At 32.5% G+C, this 21236-nt stretch overlaps 1 protein-coding gene across 1 annotated transcript in view; it reads right to left on the bottom strand.

Moving 5' to 3' along the window:
• Nucleotides 1-21236, bottom strand: part of LOC136987369 (uncharacterized protein C05D11.1-like) — a 38631-nt gene that overhangs the window by 13055 nt on the left and 4340 nt on the right. The window contains exons 2-11 of the mRNA XM_067285101.1: nt 13317-13399; nt 12725-12883; nt 10155-10364; nt 9728-9850; nt 8392-8532; nt 7419-7529; nt 6251-6342; nt 5843-5945; nt 4781-4855; nt 3267-3377 (exon numbers count right to left, since the gene is read on the bottom strand). Of these exons, the coding sequence (XP_067141202.1) occupies nt 3267-3377; nt 4781-4855; nt 5843-5945; nt 6251-6342; nt 7419-7529; nt 8392-8532; nt 9728-9850; nt 10155-10364; nt 12725-12883; nt 13317-13399 (1208 nt within the window). The remainder of the gene's footprint in view (nt 1-3266; nt 3378-4780; nt 4856-5842; nt 5946-6250; nt 6343-7418; nt 7530-8391; nt 8533-9727; nt 9851-10154; nt 10365-12724; nt 12884-13316; nt 13400-21236) is intronic.

Genomic DNA, 21236 nt, shown 5'->3' with positions numbered 1-21236 from the left:
TTACAAAATGTCGTGATGCATACAAAGAAGTCGCAATTATGTATTGCCCAAAAATTTCTTTATAACTAATTTTTAAAACTAACTTACACTAAAGGAAAGCAGAAAACAGACAATAGTGGGTGAGAAGGATCAAAGGTGGAAGACAGAATAGAATTAAGAATCTGGGCTGTACGAACATCTTTCTACTGTCGTGAGGGAGCAAGTAGAAACTTCCTTGAGCATAATTTGCACTTCTGTTTACTTTTCCTTAGTCCAAGATGATTTAGATAAATTTCTAGTCTAAGCCATTGTTTGTCCATCTGAGCCTGAAACTCGGCAAGCTGAGACACCAACTTTACCACTGCAACACCGGTCCAAGATTTTCAGGGCCTCTCTCCTTCCAAATTGGCTTCACTCGTCTCTCGAATACTCGATAACTCTCCTTTTCCTTTTCGTCCTCACTCTACGAAGAACAGCCAAAAAGTAACTCTTTCTCCCATGTGTGGCCTCAGAAAACTTCGCATTCATTGTTTGACAATTCCAGGAAGTGACCCTCACCTACAAGGGGAAGAGTAATTGGAAAGGAAAAGGAACAAAGGAAATATGCTAAAGCCTACAAACTAAACTTAAATCTAATACAGCATACAGACACACTATCTTGGTACAGAGCATCAAGATGATGCTCTGTACCAAGACAGTATGTCTGTATGCCTTCAGGCTATATGCCCTCTTCAGTCCTTATTTTATTATGTATATTGATAAAAATAAAAAAAATTATAGTGAAAACTGGTAATTATTAAAACCATTAGATAGAACAAGTAATACTGTAAAAATAAAATATTTTTGTTAAAACATAGAAATTTTAAAACCAATAAAAACTGGTTAAAAATAAGGTATAAAGGCTTTCACTGCATCATTATCAGGAAGTCTGATAATGTATACGATGCAGTAAATTAAAAGGTGGAGGGAGGAAGAAAATCTTAAAATGGATTCTTATTATTTTGGTAGAAACGGTTGCCAGTTTCCATCAAAATAAGAAGAGTCCATAGATGAAGTCGAGACCAGATAAGGAAAGCTTAGAGGCGGGTCCCGATAAACTATACGAACTACCAGTCTAGAACAGAAGTACAGTCATACCTCGGTACTCGAACATTTTCCCCTCGACCGAGTCACCATAGATGACTGGCATAACTCTATTGTTTTCAGGAAAATTATGACATACAGGGGCAAGATGCTACTAATTCGAGATGGGGAACATACATTTTAAATTGAATAAATGAAGAATATGATTAAAAATTTCAGCCTAGCATAATTAATTTTAATTTATAACTTCTGGAATAAAACTTAGCCTTACTTAATTATTAATTTAGCTTTATTATAACCCAATAATTCAGAATATCATCTGGCATTAATTAAAGCTAATCAGATTAATTTAAATTTTTCATTCTATAAACAGTTTTTCTGAATATAGAATAAAAACTTTAAATGAGTAATAAAATGTAAAATGGTTTAAGATTTAAAATGCACTGTTGGAAAGAATTTATCTAATTTTAAAGACAGTTTATAATTTTTATAAATCACTGAATGTGGGAAGAGATTTTCAAAACATTTTTGATAGAATAAAGATATTTGCTCCTTAATTAATTATGTGGTGATTGAAGGCAATAGAATAACTATTTAACTGTTTAAATGATTACTTTTACAAATAAAGATTATTGCCATTATAATTTTTAATCTAATTTTACTGTTTCGATTGTGATTTAATAAACAAAATCTTCACAAAGTTTATCAATAATTCATTAATGATAGAACGACATTTGTTTCATCAACAGAAAGATCAAATTCTACAGATTCTAACTTTAAATTCCTCAATACTTATTTGTATTTATTATATTTACTGTATTGATTGATTCAAATTTTAAATGAAGTAATTCAAGCCAATTAATTGGGCACATTCTAGCCTGACAGTTAATCTGACTTGCTGAGAATTACAGGTATCCCTTGCTTGATGCGGAATTTGATTAATGTGCGAAATTAATTGCAGCAATCCCGGCTTTACCAGCTGTCTTTATTTAACATAGATACCATATTTGATTAATGCAATTTTGATATACGCAATAGCATTGAGGGATTAATTAACTGTGTTAATCAAGTATTTGATTATTAGTAATTTGAGCATAAACAAGATAAAACTTATATAAAACTTATATAAACAAGATAAAAATATAAATCAAAATTTATTTATTTTTTGTCTATTTACAGTCGAGTCCGCATAAGTCGACACCCGGATAACTCCACACCATCGGTTAAGTAGTCACTTTTCTGTGGTCCCGGCCGACTTACATAGACATTAATGTTAAAAAACTCCAGTTTACTCGACACCATTTAACTCGTCACCACTGGATAAGTTGACATACTTTTGCCGTCCCACACTCCGATAAGTCGTCACCCCCTCCCGAAAAAATGAATTCACTCCACACGTGTGGTGCAAACTCATTTTTTTTTTTCAGGAGAGAGACTCGATTTATTAATTAATATATAATTAATATATTTAATAATATAATAATACATTAATATTATTAATATATATACATATTAATAAAAATGCCTTAACATTTTATGTATTTTTATGTATAAAATAATAACAGATAAACAAAAAGAAAATATACAATCTACATCAACGTCACACCAGAATCCAATTTTGCATTTTCTCACGTGAGAGGCATTAAGAATCCTTAGATGTTACTTGCCAATGATTGAAAATTGCAAAGATGATGTTTTAAAGGCGTTCGTGATCGTTGAAAAAGAAAGTCGAGACAGTTAAGTGCTCAAAACAAACAACACTAAACGAATTTTTCAGTTTTTCATCTACGGAGTAATTGTAAATGGAGGACACAATGTATTGTAAGCCTATACTACTGTATAACGCACTACTGTATTTTCCTAATTGTAGTTTAGTGGTTTTTTTTCTGACTTCGCTTTAGTCGTTACATTGGATAACTCGACACGTTTCCACTTCCCCTTGGGGTGTTGACTTATGCAGAGTCGACTGTATATTAGAAAATCTTGACAATTTTGTAACAAACATTATAAAGAATCTATACATTTCTTGTTTGTCATATTCTTCTTTCACTTGTCACACGTAATTATTTTGTAAACTATTTTTATTTTAATTTCACAAATTCATGATAAAATCACTTACATTAAACAATTAATATGTAATACAAACAGTTATAAGATTAGGAATTTAATAATTATATATCAATTGCTTGTTTAATTTTACTTACTGTAACATTATTTTCATTTAACAGATATTTCCTTAAAAGATTCTGCCAATATTTCATATCTTTCTTTTCTAATTCATTATACAAATGAATAGTTTGCATTTTCCGTTCCAACTAAAATAAGTAAATAAATTAACTGTTATAATAAAAAATATAATTAATTACACACTTAACTGAAATTCACATTAATTATATTTTCAAACTGTCTAGCACTTTTGGATTCCTTTAACCGTCTTCCACAGATTTCCATATACAAAAGTCCTTTTATCAATATTTCAATTTAAAATTATGATCAACTTGAGCAACCCCTCGAGCAACTTTCATACAAAATCCAACACCAATAGAAGCTTGTAAGTCATGACTTATAAGCTTCTATTGGTGTTGGATTTTGTATGAAAGTATATTGGTTGTGTACGTTTGTATTTTGATTGTGGTTTTCTTATTATGAGAAAACAGTTACCCGAAGAGAATGTGGTCTCCCATCTGAAATGCATTGCAATAAAAGGTATTTTTAGAGGTCTCGGTTTTTTAAAAACAGATATAACGAGAGACGTGACAATATTGTTAATAGTCTCTAGTTGGTTTTATTAGCTAAAAATAAGAATAGCATACATCCATTTCCATAATAATTATTCTAAAATTATTCTTGTTATATTTTTTGGTATCGATAGAAAGACTTTTATACAAAGAGATCCCCAAAAGAGGGTTACAGGAACCCGAAAGCATTAAGGAAGTTGAAGATGTGGATTGATAAATACTGAAATGCAAATTCCAGTTAAGCAGTTACATTTTCAATATATTTATTATGGAGTTTTGTTAAAATATGGTTAGTTTGAAAAATGTAAGTTAAATTAAATACAGTCAAACCTGTTTTTGTGCGGTCTTTTCTGTGCGATTTTTATTTGTGGGACTTGTTTTGTGCTGTATATGAAAATTTCAATCAAATTGGAACATAATTGACTCCTTTAAAATTTTTTAAAACTTTATTGGATGTTTCCTATGACATCAGCAGGTTTTTTCATTTTTTATTCAGTAAAATTTTTTTCTCAAACGTTTTTCGGTCCCCTCTCATTTTAATAGCATAAAAATCATAAATATTATGTTATATTTGAACAGATGCGGTAAGTTAGCTCCCCTCCAGCTTTAGACTGCGGGTGTGAAATTTCACGCCTTGTTAAATGAAATAACACTTCCTGCAGCTATATTTATCAAATAAAATCATTTTTTAACGATTATTTTTAACTTATTAATGTTAGATTCGTATATAAGTGGAAATAATTAATTAATATAAAAAATAAAATTCTTAGAGGATTTTTTTCCCATTAGGGATTGCAGAAAAAGGCCCAAGGAGTTAAAAAAGCAATTCCTAGTTATTTCCTACGGTTTTGAGTTATTTTCTATGTGAGACTTTTTTTATGCGGTCCCTATCCCCCGCATAAAAACAGGTTTGACTGTATTTACAGTTGCTTTGTATATTAAATACTTAGTTCAAATAAAAGATAATTATAAAAACTTACCTCGTCTGTCGATTTACCGTAAAGAAAATCGCTGATTATTACATCAACAAATACGTAATTATAATTTTTCTCTATCTAAAAGCAAAAAATTTTGTCTAGTTATATTAATATACATTTAACTAAATTTTACATATAAATTAAAATAATTATTTGTAACTATTGTCACAGAATGTTTATGTTTCATTAAATTGAATTATATTTTTAAACTTTTAAGATTTGTAATTAATATTTTATAATATAGTTGTAACCTCCGTTATATAACAGCTGGGAAAGTAAAAATATTTTAGCTTATCACATTTTACGTATTGTTTCTAGTTATTTGAAACATAAACAAAAACTGGAACACGCTAATGAATAATCACTAACATTCTATTGCTCTGTTATCTGAATCGCAACTTCATAATTTAAAAATAATAATTATAAAATTACCTGTTTATGAAAATAATCATTTTTTACAAAAATGCTTTTAATATATAATCGGCTTGCTGTATGGTAGATTTCAATGTAAATCCATCTCTATAATCCAAAAAAACACTTTGGTAGACATATCTCACAGCAATTTCTGGTTAGCAAATTGTTTTTTATTTACAATTGAACTACATATGCATTATACCAACCCGAAATGCATATGTAGTTCAATTGTAAATAAAAAACAATTTTCTAACCAGAAATTGCTGTGAGATATGTCTACCAAAGCGTTTTTTTTTTTTTTTTGGATTACAGAGATGGATTTACATTGAAATCAGTGGCGTGGCGTAGCGTAGTGGGGGCGGCAGGGGCGGCCCGCCCCGAGCGGCACTTTGAAGGGACGGCAAAATTTTACAATAAATAATAATAATACCTAAATAAGGGGCGGCGAAATTTTCCTCTGCCCTGGGCAGCTAACACCCACACTACCCCACTGATTGAAATGCTTTTAATGATTACTTGAGAAAGACTTAAAGACTTTGACTAAAGACTAAAAACAACATTAAATGAAAATCTATCTAAATCATCTTAATCTCTAAATTTTGATAAGTTTATTTGTTATTCGTTTTATTATTCAAAATATATAATTCTCACATTATTTAATATCTTTAATTTCAAATTATGTAATATCGTCGAGATTCTTTTCATATCAAACTCTTCCTCTCCGGTCGCTAATTTGGTAAGAATTTCTAACAGTCTGAAACAAATGAATAAATATTAATATAAAATAATTTTAATTAATTCCGAGTTAATCTCTGTATTAAAAATTTCAAATTTATTACTTTTAAAAATCTTATTTATTGGTTCGACTATTTAAAACTAGGTATACTATTATTACTTTACAGCAACACATATATTTGTACAAAAGTTTATATATTATTTACATACAAATGTTTTTGGAATCAAAATATAATTTTATATGACTATTTTTATAATTTTTTTAAATTGTAAAAATAATTGTACAAAATTATTTTAAAGAAAAGATATAAATATTAAACTTACCTTGATTTAATATTATTTAATTGAGCTTTGCTAACACAGTCAAAATGCATGACGATAAGTGTTTCTGAATACGAAGTTAAATAAGAATAAACCTGAAACCATAAATAAATGATTTTTTGTTAATTTAACAAAGAATTAAATACAGTAGCCCCTTGTTATATTGCACATGTTGGGAGACAAACCATATGAGCAATGTATCAGATGGCACAATATAACCAATGTTTTCGTCCACCAGTTTTGTTTATTTTCAATTTCCATGCCATCTTGCATTTTTTGTGGATTGTATTTCATACAACAATACAGTAGTTTCAATGTCGATAATTGGAATAAGGTAATATTTCTTTGCCAGTCAAAATTGAATAGCAAGCAATTTTATAAAAATTATTGGCTAAAACACTTATATTTGGAAGACGAAAAAAGTGAAATATATCTGAATAGCAATGTAATGAGGTGTGATATATTGAGGGGCTACCGTACTATAAACACAAATTTTTAAATAAAATATAAATCTTGTCTACAATGTATATAAGTTTAAAGCTATATCTAAATAACTTTGATATTAGTTGTGTGTCAACTAGCCTGATGTAAGAACACGATTCAACCAACCAGAAAGTTATTGTTTGTGTGAAGTCAGCACCAAATAATAAACACTACAATAAGTTATTTTCTATTATTTAAAAACATCTTTTAATCTAGAATTTCCTTGTTAAAATTACATTTCCAATCTAAAATCTAGAAGTAATGTCATCGTGTAATAGCAAAGTTGAGGCGGAAGTTTTAAACGCAAAAACGTGTACGTCGGACGTTTGGCGCCGCTTTCCTGTAAGCCTAGAAGTTTGACAATGGTGTTTGGAAAGTCAGTGGAATCATGCTCGACATTCCAAATGCCATTGTCAAACTTCTAGGCTTACAGGAAAGCAGCGCTGAATGTCCGACGTACACGTTTTTGCGTTTAAAACTTCGGCCTCGACCTCGCTAATATGGAAATTCCAATTTAATTTAATAAAACTTTATGATCTTTTATGAAACATTTTTATGCCATTTAAAATTTTCTGTTATTTTTATAAAATTTTTAAATTTAAGAATCAATACTAAAATATGAAACTGATAATAAAAGTAAATATCATTCAAAATGTATTGATATTTAAAAATAATTTTTCATGCTTACATCACTACAATATGGTTCTTCAATTTGTACAAATTCTCTTTGTAATGGGGAAGCTGAGGTCTTATCAAGATATTCCAGAAGTAATTCAACTGCTTCACATTCTTCAATTTCCTAAAAATGAATATATTTTTATTAAATTTAAAATTTATTTTTAAAAAAACAATTAATTATTATGATTTAAATAACCGATTCAATAATTAATTGCCTGGATCGGAAATAATATAATTAAATACTTTAAATTTGTAATCCAAGCACTTTCAAGTGTTCAAATTCCAATATTAAAACAGGTGAAGAGTTACTACTGCAATTAAACTAAATTCTTTTATACAATTCAAGTATTATAATGCATTTCAGGGTTTCTATTGTTATAACCCCCTTGTCAGAACGTTTGTTATTTTTAGAATAATATTTAAAACTGAAAAAGTATCCTATACCAGCGGTCGGCAACCCAAATGCATTGGCATGCTACGAGACGCATAATTGAAAATACTGGACACTACACGTGCCACTAAAATAAAATTATAAAATTTATTGCATATTAACGTATTTTTATTTAACTAAAAAATCCATTTACTTCCTCAGACACTATTATTGGACTATTCTCAAACTATTTAGTAAGATTTACAAGAATCTTACATTGTCCCAACAGTGTCTGTTATTTGGAGGTTATACTTTACTTAAAAGCCCTTAGTTTAAGTTTGTCTTCTCACATATTAAATTTCTGGTTGTTTCAACCTTTATGGATGAAAAGAGACTGTTATAATAAAAAATATTGAAACATTATTTGTGAAGAAAATAACATGAGAAAGGAATTCATTTACTTCTAAATTATTATTGACAGCACTAATGGATTTATTTAAAATGTTTAATTGAATAAGTGATGTTCAATATTCATCCATTAAAAAAATTTATTCCTTACACAGGCAGTCATTATTAAAAGAATTCTTTATTTAGAATAATGAAAATTACTTGCCTTTAAAAGTGGTCCTCTCCATGCTATTTTAAGAATCCCATTTTCAGAATCGTCGCAAAGATAAGGCACGGTTTTTACAACTGGCTTTGGAAGAGGAGGGACGGGATTTTGCCACGGACGGATAAATTCGGGAAGACGACCCTAAAAAATAGAAGAAATTTTAATGTAGTTTTTAGTTAAAAGAGTCGCTTAAATCATAAAATGCCTATTTTATTTTTAATGTATCTTTTAAAATAAGAAAAATTTATTTCAAAAATTAGAATCTTAATTTATAGATTGAAACATAAAACCGCAAGAAGTCAACAGATTAATTTTTACTTTTTCGGAACAAAGTATTGTAATTTTTCTTTGTTAATTCAAATTTAAACATATTTTAGAATCTGTTTTATTTTACTGAATATTGCCTATTTGGCCTATTTCTTTCAAATTAAAGATAAAATAATTATTAAAGAATTATGCCAGTAGTGAATCAAATGCAGTTCTAATCCTTAACAAAGTTATAAAATGTTAAGAAATTAATCTAGAACTTAAATGACATTAGATAACTTGTAAACTAAAGACAGCAATACCTAGATTAACTTTCAAAGCACATGTGTTGTCAAGATTCCAGAAGTGATGCCATAGGGGTTACCTAGACGCACTTCTATCATAATTTATAAAGAACTTCTTAAGTTAGTCCTGTTGATATTATCATCCATCTTAGACTTTTTAGAATTGTTTTTCCATGGTTATCATTTCATTATTCTTATTGCAATGGTACAAATGCAGTTCTGAGTGAAGGATTTGAATCTCCCCAAATTTTAACCTCCAGACAGGAGGTTAAAATTTGGGGAGATTCAAATCCTTCAGAATCATTTCACAATCAAAAGAGTCAAAGGAACCATATCTCTAACTGTGACATTTGGCAAGATATCCACCTGCTTTTAAATACATGATAGCATGATTAATGGAGCACACACTGTGACTCTAATCATTCCCAGGAAGTATTCAGTGCAATGGCATGTCTTGTGTTTTGTGAACTTTTAGCCATTTCTAGTAAAGTGGAAAACAGTTGATTTTAGCATTTTTTCATAAGTAGTTCTGGATTTTTTCACTTTTAAATTTTACCCCATTCTTTAAGTCTTCAAAATTCCACACAGGCTGATTTTGGAGAACTTTATCTCACAAAAGGTCACATATAAACCAATAGTTCCTTTGACTTTTTTATTTCTATGGGCATGGTCTACAGCTCTGATAAGATTCCGTATGCCTCATTCAGAGCTGCATTTGTGTCATTGCAGTTACTTATAAATCTACAAATTAACCGCAAGAAATTATGGTAAACATATTCACTTACTTTTTTAATTATTCTTTCTTCTACAGGAGAAAGGGCTTTAAATAGGTCAGAAACATTTATTTTTCCAATTATTGTTATGCAAAGATTTTCAGTTCTGTAAAACTGACAGTGATATTCTTTTACCTGTAAAGTAATTATAAAAATACGAGATTAATACCTGGTAGATATTATTCTATACAAGTTTATAGTAAAGTCTTGTACAACTTTATAAAATGAATAAGTTAAGCATAAAAAAAATATTTTAATATTTTAGAATTAAATTACAGTTTTAAAATTTTAATGTAAGAATTTCAGAAATGAATCGAAATAATATTCTTCAATTATTTGCCGCCTTTACTTTTAACAGAATAATTTCTAAATGTTAACTTTATATCAAATAATATAATAATAATGAAGTTTCTCAACTGTAGAATCGTAAAATAAATACCTTTTCATTAGTGGTACTTTCTCTCAAATTTTTTAATCGTCCACCTTCCTCAGATTTATAGCCACATTTTCCTGGGTATGCTTCTCTAAGCATTTCTAAATAACATTGACTACAATCGAGGTTTTCAAAAAATTCCATTTCACAGTATAAAACACCCGCATCTTTTCCTTCACCATTAATATGATGTACTTCTGTTATGAATGCTTCGTCCTGAAATAAATAAAAATTTAATTATAAACAATTCCAATACTTTCCCTTGTTATGTATACACAACAGCCAGGAAAGTAAAATTTTGGTTTGTGGACTTTATGATTTTCATTAAATTATTTCAGAGATAACTTTAAATGCAGTATAATTTTAATTATACTTGTAAGCCCGGGCCGAACAAATTTTTCGAGAGAAATATCAGATTAAGATCCAAGAGACAATTAAACCTGTTTCCACGGACTTACTTCCCTATTGAAGGCGACACATCGAATGTGTCACCCAGAACCAACGAGTGAACATTTGACTATTGGTCACTAAAAATCTTAATGAAGTCATGGAAAAAACCCAGGAGGTGCTCCAAATAAAAGAGAGGGGGTGATAACAATCCGGGGTAGTCGTCATCAAGCTTTTCAAAAAAAGTGTGTGTGTGTTCCGCCCCGCCGCCCTGCCTTCGTCGCTCGCCACTAACCGCCGCCCAAAAAGCCAAGAAAATGAGGATTACCACATTGAGGATCGAGGACAAAAAGAGGATTATGTCACATCGTTACGTCTAGGAATCACGAGTAATTTAAGATATTTATCATCTCGCAAACTTACTGTAAGCTCTCTCTCTCGGTCAGGGACACGATAGAGTCATCCCTCTCTTTCTAGCTATTGTGCTAAGCTTCTAAAATGTTACCGTAGAGTTGTACATAATATTCATTAATAAACAAGTTTCTTTTTATTTGCGAAGTGTACTTCCTCTGGTCATTTTCATCCACCTCCATTCCGAATCCGGAAGCCTACAAGCACGACCGCTCACACAATGAAATTTGCGGCCAACTCGGTTTCTGTGTCTGTCCGAAAAGACACAGTGGTGTCAGTCTGGCAAGGTACCAAAGAGTTGCAAACCATGCGGTCACATATTCTGATATTTTCAGTCGCTTTTAATGGGCATCCTCGACCAACTTTAATATTATAATAATAAAATTAGTAACATAACACTCGGGGCTAACTTGGCCTCGAAAACAAGGAATGGGTTTTGGTTAACATATAACAAAATTACATGGGTAAATGGACAAATATCATTCATTAGTTTCTTTTATATTTGCAGAATGGGCTAGAAGTCGCAAATTTTCTGTTGATTTTTTTAAGCCTAAAATTTTTTGGCTTTTATTCAGTAACTTACATCACACAAGAAACTCTTATTGATATAGACTTTATTACTGGATGTAGTTATGCATTTTGGGTCTTAATGACACCTCTTCAGTTTTTATTTTTTCTATAGATTTTATTAAAACTAATAAATTACATCATATATATGTGTTTACAGAGAATATTTACAAAATTTTCTTTTTTGTATGAGTTCTGAAAGATTTATAAATTGCATAATTTAAAACAGAAGTATCGTCATCAAAATCTAATCCAGATAATGACTTGAAATTTTATTGTATGCATATTTTGAATTATCCGAACTAAAATATATGCAAAATCCCGATCTCTTGACCGGAATGTAGACTTGACTTCTAATTACGTGATACTTTGAATTATCTGATATCGAAATAATGAGGTTTTACTGTATATTTACTAGTTCAATTTACAATTAAAGTTTCAATCTGTATTTACTAGTATTTTTACTCAGCGTGACATGTATTACCTAATATATAAGTGCCGAATGCTTTTTTTTTAACATCCTGCATATATTCCCAGTTATTATATCTGGACATGTGATAGCACCAAACTTCTGGTATTTTAATTTTGTTTCTATATATGCCCAATTTTTTATTATTTGAATTAACTTAAGTAACTCAATTCCGTTTATGCATTCTCTTAGAATTTTATGACAGTTTGAATTATTTTTTGCATGTATTAGCACAAAAAAAGGCCCACCAGTGGCCAAGCGGTTCCATTGCTAAACACTGGGAGTTCGGTCGCAGGTTCACGCCACGCTCGGACAGGCTGGCCACGTGGAGTTTTCCGGGTTTTCTCCACGTTTGTAACACCCGAATAGGGGCCAGTTTCCCTTAAAAGACCTCCTAGAAGGCATTCTTTCCCCTTGCGTAACATCGCGCCCCAGAGAAAGCAACGGGAAACCACTCTGGGTATAACTTTCCCTAGAAAACACCTTGGCGCATTATTAACCACCTTACTAACCTACGCTAGGTGTCGCCGATGTCAGGAATCTGATATGGCACGCAGAGAGAGAGAGCACAAAAACATTTTTAAAAAAAAACCAAAAGTGCTAGTTAAAAATTTTTTTTATTTGTTAGCAAAGGTTGAACTGTATGATAAACTGTTGATCAAATATGTCTATGAATTTAAATAATATATTAAAAATACATAAAAATGATAAAAGAAATAAAAATTTGTTAAAGAGTACTCACAGTCAGAAGTGGATATAGCAAATGATCCATATAAATAGGTAGCAAGTTCAAAAATCCTTCGGGTCCAATAGTACTTATCATATAAGTTGTATGGTCGACAACGGTGTAAGCATTTGCACCCGAAGACAGACAGCGATTTGCTAATTGGTCCAAGATACCCTAAAAGTAATTGAAATGATTAATGATTAAGACTTAAAGATAGTAAAAAAAAATAATAATTTAATTCTAATTCTATTTATGTAAATTAAAAAATAAATAAGATAAAAAATTATCAGTGTCAAGACAATAAAAATCAATAGATGAATAATAAGGACAACTAATTCTGAAAATACAGAAAATAAAAGATCCTGTTTAGTGTAAGTGGTATACTGTATAATTATAAAAAAATTCTCATATTTTACTGTTCTATAGAAACAGTGTCCAGGGCCTAGTCTAGGCCCCTTTAAACTTGCTTTAATTATACTTAATAGTAGTTAGACCACTGAGTGAGGCATAAAACTTTTAAATCACTAAAGAAAATACAATTGACTAGTAAATATACCACAGCAATAATTACTAATAAATTGTCGGTTATCAAAATGAATGTAATTACCTTAAAAGGATATAATTCGCTACCCATAAATATGAGATGTTCCAGAGTATGAGGTAAACCATCATCATCGTGTGTTTCAGTAGCTACAAAAACAATTTTTACATATGACATTAATAATAATTTTATATGTATACTTATACATAAATTTAAAATACTACCAGTAACTAAATTATATAACAATTTTAAAAACTAAATAAAAGTTAATTAATGAGAATTATTCTAATTAAAAATTTTTCTATGCATTTAACTGGTTTTTATGTATGTTACTGTAAAAGTCCAAAGTCCGGCACTGGCAAATCCAAACATTTATTGGTATTGAGTAGTAAGTCTGAAATCCTCGATAAAATGTCCACATTTTGTACTTTTACCAATAGATACTGGTTAACGTCCATATTTACCGACTGGCTTGGGTAATTTTTATAAATGACATACATACTTTATCGTACCTGTAACCTATGATGTTTTAAAAATTTCTTAAAACACCTAGGTTTGAAGATAATGTTCATTAATTAACATAAAAATTTAAAAAGGTTTTTTTAAATTTTTGTTTATTACAATAATCTTTACTTGTATGCAGTGTCAAATAAAAGTGGAAACTTCGTGTGTGTGTGCTGGCATCTAATTTTTTTTAATTTCTTTATTTTGTTCTGAGATACAGTGGCATAGCGAGGGGGGCAAGGAGGTATATCATGCCCTGCGTGTCCTTCTGTGAGTGGCACCTGGGGCACGATACACCTCCTTGGTCTCCAAGACAAAGTATGGTATATGTGTTTCTGGAGGAAAAGAGGGGCGCCAATAAAGTGTTGTGCCCCGGGCGCCAGTTATGTTCGCTACGCCACTGCTGAGATATTATATAATATTTCAAAATGGGTAAAGTTAAAAAACGAAATTTGGCACAGTAACTTGCATATAAAGGGGCATTAATGCTATTAAATTTTGGTTCTTAAAGGTAAACAGGTTGGAGACGTAGAAGGAATCGTGTGTCATATCTCCAGTTTTGCTGGACTTAATGAATATTTTACTCGTTATTAGCGTTCGCAATATTTTTATAAAACTCGTCTCTACCCTCAAAATTAAGCTTGTTGTCATTTTATAATAGTACAGTAGAACTCATTGCCTGAAATGTTAGAATGTGCATGAAGGCACGATTTAGATCAACCACTTTGAAGCTTAACTCCCGTGTGGCCCACCAGTAGCCAAACGGTCTTTGTTTCCCGAACACTGGGAGTTCGGTCACGGGTTCGTGCCTTGCTTGGACAGGTCGATCACGTGGAATTTTCCGGGTTTACATCCGTAACGTCTAAATAGAGGCCAGTTTCCCTTAAAAGACCTTCTGGACATGGGCATAGCCAGGAAGGGGCATGGGTGGGCACGGTCCCCCAGTTAACCTGGTGCCCCTCCCCAGAAAATTACAGCCTCTACTAGACCCCCATAACAAAACCCTGGCTACACCAATGCTCTCAGAAGGCATTCCCCTAGGCATATTGCCCACGTGTTGCATTGCCATAACTTAACAAACAAACAAACATTAACTCCTGTGTTCGGGAGTGGATCTACATACAGACTAATAGGGCTTATGCCCTGGGCCCCTAAGTGTCAAGGGCCCACAAAAATTGAATTATCATACATTGTTAATACTTTTTCACTCATGTGAAACTTTTTGTGTGAAGTTATTGTTTAATACTTTTTCATTAACAATGAGCACCTATCGTTTAGTAAAAAATAGTTAATAGGTTAGGTTTGGTAAAAATGGGGCCCCGTTGGGCTTCAATAAGTCCTAGGCCCCGAAAAACCTAGATTGAACTTCTTTTCTGATGAAAAGAAGTTCAATTTAGATGGACCTGATGGTTTTAATTACTATTTTCACAATTTAAGAAAAGATAATTTTATATTGAGCCGTCGACAAGCCGGAGGTGGTAGTGTAATGATATGGTCTGGTATTGGATACTCAGGTAAAATGGATATTAAGTTCTGTTCTGGAAAAATAAATAGTAAACGATATATAGAAGTAATAAACGAGCAAATTAACTCTCATGCAATGCGAATTGCTGGTCCTAATTTCATTTTTCAACAAGATAATGCCAGTATCCATCGTGCAAAGGTAGTTAGAGACTACTTTACTGAAAAAAATATTCAAGTTCTTGAATGGCCAGCGTATTCTCCTGACTTGAACATAATTGAGAATTGTTGGGGAAATTTATCACAAGCTGTCTATCGTGGATCAAGACAATTTACTTCTGTTGAAGAGTTAAAGAAGGTGATAGTTGACGAGTGGCAAAATATAAATCAAGACATAATTAAAGAGCTATATGACAGTTTACCTGACCGAATGATTGAGGTGATAAGTAAAAGTGGTGGATCTACTAAATATTAATCTATATGAATGATTATTGTTTGTTATATTTTTCTCGAATTTTTATTTAAATTTCATTACCTGGGTTATACTTTTGTCGCACTGCAAAACTCAATATCATTTGTATTTGGTTAATTATGCATTTAATAAATAATGTATTGGTAGTATAATAAACTTACTAACACCCAAATTTTGTGTATTAGTAATATATTAATATAACTATAATTCTTTATCAGATATGAAAAAATTCAGGGGGTGGGTTATACTTTTGTCGCGGAGTGTACCAGCAAAACAACATATCTCAGCCTTGGAAGAATACATAAGGCAAACGGGCCGCTTTCTTTAACCACCAGGCGGCAGCACTTCGGAGAAAATAGCCTCAGTGGCTGAAATCTCCAGATGAACACAACAAACAAACAAACAAAGAAAGAAAGGAGGATGCACACGTGCGGGGCGGCAATGAAAAGCGGCAGAATGACGTCATTTCTTCTCGCCGCAGAAGTCGATTTGTGCTGCCAACACGCGCTTCTATCAGCCAATAACAGTTCGTCTGGTAGTCACGTGAGAAAATACAGTCACGTGGTGTTTTAATGGCGGAAAGTTCTATGCGATTAACCGAGATAACTAACATCAGAATAAAGAGGAAAGGATAATAAATTTAACACAAATTCTACACAAATAATCATATATAATTTAATTTAAAGAACAAAACAACCGAATCTTACTCGAAATAGTATTCTTTATCGAGAGATCTTAATCGAGGAATGAGCGTATTTTGTACACCAGTTCTTTCTCGATCCGAGAAAATATCTCTAATCCAAAATCTTCTAGCTAAATAAAGCAAGCCGTACAAAACGAAATTTGTAAACACGTGGATAGCGGCAGTGTCGGTATCGTTCGCCATCTTGAATACTAAACGCATGCGCCGAAATGTAAGCGGATTGACGCTTGGTTGCGCTGTCGCGCGGCGAAGATGCGTTTGCGACACCACTTTTCCTTGTCGCGCCGCATGTGTGCATCCTCCTTTAGGCTTCAAACAGGGTGAACAAAATCGTGCCCTTCACACAGTCTAATATCCATTCATATAGAGAAAAAGAACCGAATCTTTTGCCTATCTCGACATTTGAAGGTGTCCCGAGTCCAAAAGTGTAAAAATTTGGGAGGGGTCATCCTTTGACAGATCGCTACACTTTCTCTCTATTAGGGCCTATATGTAACAGCCAGGAAAGTAAAAATTATTGAATACATATTTATGTATTGACTGTCATTACTTAGAGGAACTACCGATGCAATCTTCGCAGCCAGCAGGATGATGGACAAACACCGGGAGAAAAATAAACCACTACACGCCGCCTTCCTCGACTTGGAAAAGGCCTTTGACCGAGTACCCTACCAGCTCATTTGGTATGCACTCCGCTACCACGGAGTGCCCGAAGATCTCGTCAACTGGGTCAGAAAGCTGTACGTTGGCGTTCATCAAGGCTCCGCACTGTCGCCACTGTTATTCATTCTCATCATGGACACTATCACAAAGGATATACAAAACAATGTGCCTTGGACGCTGCTTTATGCTGAAGACATCAAGCTTGCAACCACCACTCGAGAAGAGCTTCAATGCCAGGTGTAGGCTAGAGCGACCGTCTGAGTTGCTTTGGCTTGCGCCTTAACACCAAGAAGACCGAATATCTAGAAATGTTTCCAAATGTGGGCACGATCCAGGTCAACGGTGATAACTTGTATAAAACGCACACTTTTTGCTACCTCGACTCAACCCCACGGAGTGACGGAGGCATTGACGACAAGGTATGAGCGAGGGTGAATGCGGCATGGCTAAGATAGAGAGAAGTCACCGGTGTTCTCTGCGACAAAAAGATGTCCATGTACCTGTAAATTTTAACATTTTAGGGGGGGACACCGATTCTACTTGCTCCAGGGCGCTGAATACGTAGTTACGCCACTGCTTGTATGACTGTAGTTTTAACCTCCGATAAGCAAATGTAGTTCCCACTGGCAAGCGAATACTGTGTGTCGAGACCTGGTTATAATAAACATTAAGTCATAGTAGAATAGAAAAGTTTACACTTTTTATAAAATAAGCTGTTATTAATTCAAATATAACCAGTTTTAAGTGACAGAATTTTAAAATAGAAAAGAATTTTGTAGTTTCAAACAAACTTATACAATTGTGGGGACCCGAACGAGGTCCGAATCGTTACCCAAGGTGAGATACTTCGGAATGCGTTAAAGTTCCGGTTTCGGATGTTGAAAGAAAAATAAACCGCACGAAGGAACAATAAAGGTTGTTTTTTTTAAAGAGGTGTAAACTGAGAAAGTAAGTGAACTAATGGGTCCACAGTCGAAGTAGAGCTAGCAAGAGTGGAATCCAAACCGGGCTGGCTGCTGACCTCCGGTGGGTTTCAAATTGTCTTAAGTGACAAGATGAGACCAATGAGATAACCCTTCGAGGAATCGGGTTTCAGCGATTGTTTTGGACATGTACGCAAGAGACGAAAAAAAGGGAAGTCTTGGTGGTGGTGCGCAAAACGACAGGTGGGGCTCTCCGCGGTTGTGAGGATGTGCTAAAAACGAACGTTCAAAAAAAAAAAAAAAAGACTCTCGGACAGTGACTGAAATTCCGGCTCGACGGATCTCGACGGATAACCCCGAAAGAGACTCTAACATTGTTCAACCGAGGCTCATCTTTGTAAGTTGTGTAAGATCAATTTCCGCTGTTATTAAACGCATAGAAAATGGGAAACCTTAGTGCCTTACCTCGCCCACACGGAAGGGCTGACCGCGAAACGCCATCCAAAAGACTCACACAATGATAAGTCTTTTGATGACAGAGAAAATATACTTGTTGCAACAAGGTTAACTATTACGACATTTAGAATTGCACGACAAAGTTCGTGATTCACACAAACATGTTTTTGTTGAACACTTTTTAAACAATTGCAATTTTTGAACCTTTGGTCTCTAACGAAAGACAGTTTGCTAATCATTTTCCATACAATAACTTCCTACTTTTTTGATGCTTTACACAATGTAAGTTGGTTCTCGGTGTATAATGACTTTAGCTTTCTACACTTACAAGTTAGTGCCAAGTCGATAAAATTCTTCATCCTCAATATTTATAACCTCGGCTATTATTGATTTTGCATCAATTTTTGCTTGGTCTGTATCTGGTTCTTTGATTCTTACATTCTTATTATACAACTCTTACACCACACCCTTCCAAAATAAGCTTGCACCGTAGCTAAACACTTCTGCCTACATCTATGCTCGTAACAAAAGTAACATAAATTATATTTCCAAATAAAACGTCAAGTAAAGTTCAATGTTTGTTCAAAGAATTATAAACTTGTCAAAGGTGATAAGACAAACAAATATTGAATTATAAGCCTGACACAAAAGTATTAAAAATAAAATAAAATTAATCAATATTTATTTTGCTTATATAATGAAAGATTCTAAGAAATAGTTTAGTTAAACAATATCATAATTAACATCAACAACTTCATAACTTATTTCAAAGACAATATATGTAATTTAGGCGCAACAGGTTGATACACAAATTACAGTTAACACTATTGACACAAGTGTAGCCGAGTAATAAATAACAGAATCCTGAGAATCGCTCGGCTTTGATAAAAATTTTAAAAAAGTTTATTAATTACAGTTAACACCGATAGTTTCCAAAGAAACAATTGTACACACTTACTAACTAAGAAAATACAAAGACACTTGGGACCACCCGTAACAATATCAATTGGTCCCCACGTACCGACAAAACAAAGGACTTATGTCTAGCTTAACTATAGAGCTTAACCCTCTACTTACGAACTTAATCCGTTCGTAGCGGTCGTTCGCAAGTCGAAAAGTTCGTAACTCGAAAAGACAATGTTTGGCGCAAAAACTCAAATATAAGGTTGTTTTTACAATTATGTAATGTTTAGGCTACTTGAATAACGTCGAATTAAGATTGTTAAAGGGAAGTATAAATTCAAATCAATCACATGTACAGTACATTATTTATTAAAATTACTCATTTAAAACAACTACAAATGTACATATGTATGTACTGTAAATGTTTTAACGTAAAACTTCAAAAATAAACTTGACTATACATAAAAAATAACCAACTGCACTTTAACCCGCCATCTGTCGGCTTTTGTTCGTAACTTCGAAAGTTCGTAAGTCGAATGTTCGTAAGTAGAGGACTGCCTGTATGTCATTAGTATGTTAATTGTAACATTGTTCATTGTTAAATCCCGTCTGTCGATTATTAAATGTTAAAACTGAAAACATATTTATATCTAATGACGTTGACCTCTGTCAATGCTTTATCACAAGGCTTTTCTTTGTCACACAACTTCTTAATAAACATTCATTTGTAAATCCTGAAATTTCTTCGAAACAAATAAAATTAACGAGAAAATTAGCGAATTACGTGTTCTATAAATAGGCCTAAATAAATTAAAATTTATATTATTACATTTAATGTAATTAAATATAAAATGCCCACTTACATGTAATTTATTTATTTCAGCGTGCTTCAAAAGCTATAAGTTGGTGCAATATTTTTGAACATTCCATTAAACTTTGTAGGATTATAGATAATTTAGCAGATGAGTTTTATTTACGTAGACCAGTGGCATAACGAGGGGGTGCAAGGGGGTGTATAGTGTACCGGGCACCACTCGCAGAGGGGCGCCCAAATGGTCTCCAAGACAAACTATATGTGTTTCTGGAGGGGGAGAGGAGCGCCAATAAAGTGTCGGGTGCCAGTTATGCCCCGGGCGCCAGTTACGTTCGCTATGCCACTGCATCGGACTTGTGTTTAGTATTCTCTTATATGTTAAGCGCAAATTCAAATTCTTAGCGATTCTATTAAGCAAGAATGCATGACTATACTATTTTAAGTTTGACTGGAAAAACTGCAGAAACATTAATGAACACATCATTACACAAAATCAACATTTGCATTGATTCTTGTGCATGTAATTTTTATTTTCCACACATTTTTATTGTGTTTTTCACCACTCTTTAGTGCACCACACATTCAAACAGATTCTGATTCATGGATTATCATGGGACAATACTAGATTATTAATTAATTTTTAGAAGATGCAGGATTCATGTATTCTGGATTGTCAGGTGCCAGATTAACAAACTTCTACTGTATGTCCATTTGACATTTTATACTAGCTTACTTCTGTTTAAAGTTATTTGATAAGAATTGACACAAATAGCTATTGTACTATAGTTTTATTATAGTTTTATCATCAAGAATACTTCTATCAGACATTAAATTTATTTATAAGTTTGACAAAAGTAAATGTTTAGTTTCAATGTACAATCTGTTATTGGAGTAAGAGTTGTTAAGTGACTGTTTAAGAACAACGGTTAAAAATATTCAATGTAAAACTGACTAATGTTTCAAATTCTTAACAAAATTCTAATATTCATCCTCTGTACAGCCACTTGTTTATGTTAAGCAGTAATAAATTGCAATCCATTTTGCAAGTAAGCAATGATAACATAAAAATATACTAACAATGTTCCTA

Source organism: Centruroides vittatus, unplaced genomic scaffold, assembly GCF_030686945.1.
Source record: "Centruroides vittatus isolate TY-2023 unplaced genomic scaffold, ASM3068694v2 scaffold_1519, whole genome shotgun sequence".
Classification (NCBI taxonomy): Eukaryota; Metazoa; Arthropoda; class Arachnida; order Scorpiones; family Buthidae; genus Centruroides; species Centruroides vittatus.
This window is presented reverse-complemented; position numbering and strand designations above follow the sequence as displayed.